This window comes from Bufo bufo, chromosome 1 (genome assembly GCF_905171765.1).
Source record: "Bufo bufo chromosome 1, aBufBuf1.1, whole genome shotgun sequence".
NCBI classification, from domain to species: domain Eukaryota; kingdom Metazoa; phylum Chordata; class Amphibia; order Anura; family Bufonidae; genus Bufo; species Bufo bufo.
In genome coordinates, this window is record NC_053389.1 from 746750049 (window position 1) to 746758482 (window position 8434).

Consider the following 8434-nt stretch of genomic DNA (forward strand, 5'->3'; position numbering starts at 1 on the left):
GTTTTGCAGAGAGAATTGCCTCACGGCGTCTCTTTCAGAGGTTTCTACCAAGAATGTGCCATCTTTTCCCTAAGAATTTTCTGACGTGTTTTCCGAGAGTGGTGTCCAAGAGTTGCCCCCTCACCGGGAGTACAACTGCCCTATTAATCTCATCCCGGGCGCCAAGCTGCCAAAATCACGATTATACAATCTCTCCCAACCTGAAAGAGTCCCTATGCGTACTTATATCTCTGAGAGCCTGAGAAAGGGACACATCCGACCCTCGAAGTCACCTGTTGCCGCAGTTTTTTTTTTGTTAAGAAAAAAGATGCTTCTTTAAGACCTTGTCTGGATTTCAGGGAGCTTAACCGTATCACGATTCGTGACCCATATCCGCTTCCTCTGATCCCGGACCTGTTTAACCAGATTGTTGGGGCTAAAGTTTTTTCTAAGTTGGATTTAAGAGGGGCATACAACCTAGTCAGGGTCAGGGAAGGGGACAAATGGAAGACGGCCTTCAATACCCCTGAGGGTCATTTCGAGAATTTGGTTATGCCCTTTGGTTTGATGAATGCTCCGGCTGTCTTCCAACATTTTGTGAACAGCATTTTTCATCATTCAACGGGGAAATTTGTACTGGTGTATCTAGATGACATTTAGATTTTTTCTCCTGATTTCAAGACTCATCGGGACCACCTATGTCAGGTCTTGCTGATTCTGCGGGAGAATAAATTGTACGCTAAACTGGAAAAATGTGTGTTTGCGGTTCCGGAGATTCAATTTCTTGGTTTTCTTCTCTCCGCTTCTGGTTTTCGGATGGACCCTGAGAAGGTCCGCGCTGTGCTTGATTGGGAGCTTCCTGAGAATCAGAAGGCACTGATGCGTTTTTTTGGTTTTGCCAATTATTACAGAAAGTTCATTTTGAATTCCTCTGTTGTTAAGCCACTCACTGATATGACTAAAAAGGGGGTGGATTTTTCTCGTGGTCGGTAGATGTGCTTAAAGCCTTTTCTGGTATTAAAGAGTCTTTTGCTTCCGCTCCCATTTTAGTACAACCTGATATCTCTCTACCTTTTATCGGTGAGGTGGATGCTTCTGAGGTGGGTGTGGGTGCGGTCTTATCTCAGGGTCCCTCTCCTGCCAAATGGCGACCGTGTGCTTTTTTATCAAGGAAACTCTCCTCTGCAGAGAGAAATTACGATGTGGGAGATAGGGAGTTGTTGGCCATCAAATTAGCTTTTGAGGAATGGCACCATTGGTTAGAGGGAGCCAGACACCCTATTACCGTGTTTACTGACCATAAGAATCTGGCCAGATGGTCTTTGTTCTTTTCTAGGTTTAATTTTGTTGTTACGTTCCGCCCTGGGGTTAAAAATGTGAAGGCGGATGCCCTGTCACGTTGTTTTCTGGGAGGGGGGAACTTTGAAGACCCGGGTCCCATTTTGGCTGATGGGGTGGTCGTCTCTGCTCTTGGAGGCAGAGGTTCAGGCAGCCCAGGCAGAGGCTCCTGATCTTTTACCTCCTGGGAGGTTGTTTGTGCCTCTCGCTTTACGACACAAGGTTTTTAAGGAGCACCATGATACTGTCCTTGCTGGGCACCCGGGGAGTAGAGCCACAGTAGATCTCATTGCTCGGAGATTCTGGTGGCCGGCTCTTCGCAAGACGGTTGAGGGTTTTGTGGCAGCCTGCGAGACCTGTGCTCGTGCCAAGGTCCCTCATTCACGGCCATCGGGTTCTCTCCTCCCATTACCCATTCTTTCCCGTCCTTGGACGCATCTGTCCATGGACTTCATTACAGACCTGCCTCGTTCCACGGGGAAGACTGTGATTCTGGTGGTAGTTGACCGTTTTAGCAAAATGGCGCATTTCATTCCCTTTCCTGGGTTACCCAATGCTAAGACGCTGGCGTAAGCGTTTGTTGATCACATTGTTAAATTGCATGGCATTCCTTCAGACATCGTTTCTGATAGGGGCACGCAATTTGTTTACAGATTCTGGAAGGCCTTCTGTTCTCGCTTGGGGGTTCGGTTGTCGTTCTCTTCTGCTTTTCACCCGCAGTCGAATGGTCAGACCGAACGCGTCAATCAGAATCTGGACACATATCTCCACTGTTTTGTGGCGATGAATCAGGAGGATTGGTATTCTTTTTTGTCCCTTGCTGAGTTTGCTTTAAATACCCGTCGCCAGGAGTCCTCTAATAAGTCACCATTTTTTGGTGCATATGGGTTTCATCCGCAGTTTGGGATATTCTCTGGAGAGGGGTCTTCTGGTTTACCTGATGAGGAGAGATTTTCCTCGTCTTTGTCATTTATTTGGAAAAAGATTCAGGGTAATCTGAAGAAGATGAGTGAGAGATATAAGCGTGTGGCGGATAAGAGACGTGTGCCTGGTCCGGACCTGAATGTGGGTGATCTGGTGTGGTTGTCTACAAAGAATATCAAACTGAAGGTTCCCTCCTGGAAGTTGGGTCCTAAGTTTATTGGGCCTTACAAGATCTTGTCCGTCATCAATCCCGTTGCCTTCCGTCTTGATCTTCCTCAGACTTGGAAGATCCATAATGTTTTTCACAGGTCCCTATTAAAACCTTATGTCTAACCCACTGTACCCTCCTCTTTGCCTCCTCCTCCGATTTTTGTTGATGGTAATCTTGAATTTCAGGTCTCTAGGATTGTGGATTCTCGCATTAGCCGCGGTTCTCTTCAGTACCTCGTTCATTGGGAGGGTTATGGTCCTGGATGTAGGTCCTTGTGGTGGACATTAAGGCCACCCGTCTCATCAGGGCTTTCCATAGGTCTCATCCTGAGAAGGTGGGCTCTGAGTGTCCGGAGTCCACCTGTAGAGGGAGGGGTACTGTCACCGCCAGTTCTGTGAGAAGGTCTGACAGACGTTCTTCTCTACCTCTTGTATGACATTCTTTGTTTTGGTTTCACTTTGTCATCTCCTTTCCTTCTGCCAGGTGTTACTTATTTAGACTAATTGTCTTCCTTTATATCCCCTCCCACACTGCCTCACTTTGCAGTTTATACTACATCCTGGATGAAGTGTTCACTGCTGGAGGCTGCTGCTGCTGTTTGCTCAGATAAGTCTTTTTCTTTATTGTGTTTCCTTGCTGGCTTGAATCTAGGTGACCCTGACTCCGTCTGTATTAAGTGCAGGGAGCCGGTGGTCGTTTCCCCTCACTATTATAGGGTTTTCAGGTGTCACACAGTCTTAGGTACGTGGGCATTCAATCGTCTACCATTGAGACCCTTGCATGTGCTTAGCAGTCAGGGAGAGCTCTTAGGGTTTTAAAGGGCTCACCTATATGCTCCTTAGTTTGGGATCAAGCCAGTCGGTCGTTTATTTATAAGTTCCAGCTATCTACAACTTCACCCCTGACAGGTTATCCTCAGTTGACTTTAGGCCGGGCAAAACAAACCTACCCACGCATATGATTACAGCAGCTAAACTTTTAATACCTATAAAATGGAGGGACAAGGAACCACCATCCTTGACAATGTGGTATGAGAAAATAGAAGATATATGTTGTATGGAAGAGTTACTGGGTTGGACATATAATGCTAGGGGAAGTTATCTACAGGTGTGGGAGCCGTGGTTAGCGCATATCAAAAACACAGATCCGCTTGAGAGAAGGAGTTAAATACGCAGACAAGGGAGATGACTCTATATTCTGGTTTTAGCCTATATGACCAGTTGCACTTGTTCCTCAAGTGTGACCATTCAGCCATAGCTTACCCCATGTTCGCTGAGTAAGTGACCCATCAAAGAGAGACAAATGGCATTTATGATTTTAGTTTGTTGTTTATTGTCATACCTTAATTGAAGACAGACAGACCTTCTTTTTAGGGAACCTGTACTCACACCTACCTGCGATGTTGGGCTAGTGCCCTGGAAGCCTAATTTATGTATAACATTGTCAATGTGTGAACATCAGTTACATGTCTTATATCTAACAGACCCCCTGTACAGGTCTGATTCTGCATTATCTTGCTCTGTGTATCATCTTTCTATTCCAATAAAAATAGATTTGACCAAAAAAAAAACACAATGTTTTCCAGTGACCACCTAATGTTCTTCCTGCCACATAATCACTTGTTCTTTTCTGTCCGGTGAATGCCTAATGTTTGGGGCCTATACTCCACTGGCCTGCAGTAAAATTGTTATCCACTAACCATCTAATATACCTCCAGCCACATAATCACTTGTTCTTTTCTGTCCGGTGAATGCCTAATTTTTGGGGCCTGTACTCCACTGGCCTACAGTAAAATTGTTATTCAGTGACTGCCTAATGTACCTTCAGCCACATAATCACTTGTTCTTTTCTTTGAGGTGAATGCATAATTTTTTGGGCCTGTACTGGCCTACAGTAAAATAGTTATCCAGTGACCGTCTAATGTACCTCCAGCCACATAATCACTTGTTCTTTTCTTTCAGGTGAATGCCTAATTTTTGGGGCCTGTACTGGACTACAGTAAAATAGTTATCCAGTGACCGTCTAATGTGCCTCCAGCCACATAATCACTTGTTCTTTTCTTTTAGGTCAATGCCTAATTTTTGGGGCCTGTACTGGCCTACAGTGAAATTGTTTTCCAGTGACCACCTAATGTACCTCCTGCCACATAATCACTTGTTTTTTTTTGTCCGGTGAATGCCTAATTTTTGGGGCCTGTACTCCACTGGCCTGCAGTAAAATTGTTATCCACTGACCATTTAATATACCTCCAGCCACATAATCACTTGTTCTTTTCTGACCGGTGAATGCCTAATGTTTGAGCCCTATACTCCGCTGGCCTACAGTAAAATTGCTATCCAGTGACTGCCTAATGTACCTCCAGCCACATAATCACTTGTTCTTTTCTGTGAGGTGAATGCCTAATTTTTTGGGCCTGTACTGGCCTACAGTAAAATAGTTATCCAGTGACCGTCTAATGTACCTCCAGCCACATAATCACTTGTTCTTTTCTGTCCGGTAAATGCCTAATTTTTGGGGCCCGTACTCCCGTGGCCTAAAATAAGTTTTTTCAAGGCTCAAACAGGGCACATTTTGAGAGTTTCCCTTTAAGACGCATAAAAATGGCCCCTGATTAAAATACAGTGGGGCAAAAAAGTATTTAGTCAGCCACCAATTGTGCAAGTTCTCCCACTTAAAAAGATGAGAGAGGCCTGTAATTTTCATCATAGGTATACCTCAACAGACAATGAGAAAAAAATAATCAGAAAATCATATTGTCTGATTGTTTAGGAATTTATTTGCAAATTATGGTGGAAAATAGGTATTTGGTTAATAACAAAAGTTCATCTCAATACTGTGTTATATACCCTTTGTTGGCAATTACAGAGGTCAAACGTTTTCTGTAAGTCTTCACAAGGTTTTCACACACTGTTGCTGGTATTTTGGCCCATTCCTTCATGCAGATCTCCTCTAGAGCAGTGATGTTTTGGGGCTGTCACTGGACAACACAGACTTTCAACTCCCTCCAAAGGTTTTCTATGGGGTTGAGATGTGGAGACTGGCTTGGCCACTCTAGGACCTTGAAATGCTTCGTACGATGCCACTTCTTCGTTGCCCGGGCGTTGTGTTTGGGATCATTGTCATGCTGAAAGACCAAGCCACGTTTCATCTTCAATGCCCTTGCTGATGGAAGGATGTTTTCACTAAAAATCTCATGATACATGGCCCCATTCATTCTTTCCTTTACACTGATCAGTCGTCCTGGTCCCTTTGCAGAAAAACAGCCCCAAAGCATGATGTTTCCACCCCCATGCTTCACAGTAGGTATGGTGTTCTTTGGATGCAACTCAGCATTCTTTCTCCTCCTAACACGACGAGTTGAGTTTTTACCATCTGACCATATGACATTCCCCCAATACTCTTCTGGATCATCCAAATGCTTTCTAGCAAACTTCAGATGGGCCCAGACATGTACTGGCTTAAGCAGGGGGAAACGTCTGGCACTGCAGGATTTGAGTCCCTGGCGGCGTAGTGTGTTACTGATAGTAGCCTTTGTAACTTTGGTCCCAGCTCTCTGCAGGTCATTCACTTGGTCCCCCCGTGTGGTTCCGGGATTTTTGTTCACCGTTCTTGTGATCATTTTGACCCCATGGGGCGAGATATTGCGTGGAGCCTCAGATCGAGGGAGATTATCAGTGGTCTTTTATGTCTTCCATTTTCTAATAATTGCTCCCACAGTTGATTTATTCACACCAAGCTGCTTACCTATTGCAGATTCAGTCTTCCCAGCCTAGTGCAGGTCTACAATTTTGTTTCTGGTGTCCTTTGATGGCTCTTTGGTCTTGGCCATAGTGGAGTTTGGAGTGTGACTGTTTGAGGTTGTGGACAGGTGTCTTTTATACTGATAACAAGTTCAAACAGGCGCCATTAATACAGGTAACGAGTGGAGGACAGAGGAGCCCCTTAAAGAAGAAGTTACGAAACAGGAGCAATTAGGGGGCGGGGCCTCTCCTCCACTTCGGGCCCCTCTTTCTCACGGGCCCCATAGCAGCTGCGTGGTCTGCCTATATGATACCCCCGTTCCTGAAAGAAGGTATAATCCCGGACCTCCAATCTTACAGCCGCCATTAATGACTGATCAAAAGGCAGGCACAGCACGTGACATTGAAGTCTTGAATAATGTACTCACAGATATTGAGATATTTGTTGGAAAACTAAATACAGACAAAAAGATGAAAAAAGCAATTCCTCAATCTGAATTTATCGAATGTCTTCAGAAGATAAAATACGGTTTTAATTTAATGGCAAAAGTCCAAGACCAGATGTCCCAGCCAACTGCTCCATATTTAGTCCACATATTGATGGACAACCTGCCCAAGATCCTATCAAAATATCCAGGGAAGAACGCCGCCAGCTCTGTGCTGTCTCCTTTTCTTACACAAAGAGCAATAATGCTTTTGAGCTCATGTGTGACAGATAAAGAGAGGAAACTGTGGGAGAGTTTAGGGGATTCATGGCTAAGAACAAGAGAAGACTGGCCTAATGGGAAGAATGTTCCTCCATATATACCAACTTTCTATGATGGGTGGATTCCTCCAGCAACCATACCCAGTAATGGCCAGCCAGAGATTCAAGAAAGCAGCAAGACGCCACCCACCAACCGACATTTCCAGCCAGTTCAAATAAAAGTTGCTTGAAGCCAGAAATGAACGTGAACTGTCAGTGAAGAAAGGAGACAATGTTAAGGTTCTAGATCAGAGTCGGCAATGGTGGATGGTTGAGAACTCTCAGAAGCAGAGAGGTTTTGTACCAAACAACATATTGGAGAGTACAAATAATAACCAGCAGGTTCCAATACAAGCAGTAACTTTGGAACAAAACTCTACACCACAGGAAGTGACTAAATGGCTACAAGATAAAGGCTTCTCAAGGATCACAGTTAAGGTGCCTTGGAGTTTTAAGAGGGGATCAACTATTGGACTTAAGTCGCGATGACCTGAAGGCTGTTTGCCCTGAAGAGGGTGGTCGTGTGTATTCACAACTCAATGAAATTCAACTTTCCTTACCGATGTCAAAGCTTATGAACTGACTCATAACTGACTGAAGTTTTTGTCAGACATTTCTAACAGAAGCCAAGTTGAAACCCTATAAGGACACTGTTGTACTGAGCTGTGCATGATTAGTGTAATTTATTGCTGATTTGTATTAGAAATTTTATTTCAATAAATTGTCTACCTGCAGGAAAAAAAAATAAATAAGAAGTTACAGGTCTGTGAGAGACAGAAATCTTGCTTGTTTGTATGTGACCAAATACTTATTTTACCGAGGAATTTACCAATTAATTCATTAGAAATCCTACAATGTGATTCCCTGTATTCTTTCCTCCATTCTGTCTCTCATACTTGAGGTATACGTATGATGAAAATTACAGGCCTCTCTCATCTTTTTATGTGGGAGAACTTGCACAATTGGTGGCTGACAAAATACTTTTTTGCCCCACTGTACATATTTTTTGTGGGAATTTTTGCCATTGATCCCCCTCTGGTATGTCACTGTCCATGTTGTGGGACTACTTTTGCACTTCTAGTAAGTATTTGGTGACTGCAAATATGACCAGGTTCGCCTGCCATTAAAATGAATGGGGCCTGCCACAAACTCGCGGTTCGCAAATATTTGATCGCGAACGCCAATGTTCGTCCATCACTACTCTATACCCTTACTGCAGACAGTTAACGGACATGTGCATGATCCCTGATTGGCTGGCAGCAATCACGTGTGTGTACAAATGCAGCCGAGCTAAACTTGATGGTAAACGCGTTAAGTAAAACATGGCACAAAAAGGTTAACAAACTCTTTCAGTGGATTTCAATGGCTTTTGTCACAAGATGGCACCAGATAACACTTGGACATGTGCTATCAGAGTTATCAGAGTCAATTTTAGCTTGGCTTCATCCGTATATGGCACATCATCATGTACAATCTGGTGAGCTGAAGGAATACAAG

General features: G+C 44.1%; 1 protein-coding gene across 1 annotated transcript; it reads left to right on the forward strand.

The window, feature by feature from the left end:
• The first annotated feature begins 6522 nt into the window (after positions 1 to 6522).
• LOC120987153 (epidermal growth factor receptor kinase substrate 8-like protein 3) lies at positions 6523 to 7520 on the forward strand. The gene is given in 3 exon segments (XM_040415772.1): positions 6523 to 7121; positions 7123 to 7372; positions 7374 to 7520. Coding segments are annotated over 3 exon segments (957 nt in total). The 5' UTR covers positions 6523 to 6561.
• The last annotated feature ends 914 nt before the right edge of the window (positions 7521 to 8434 follow it).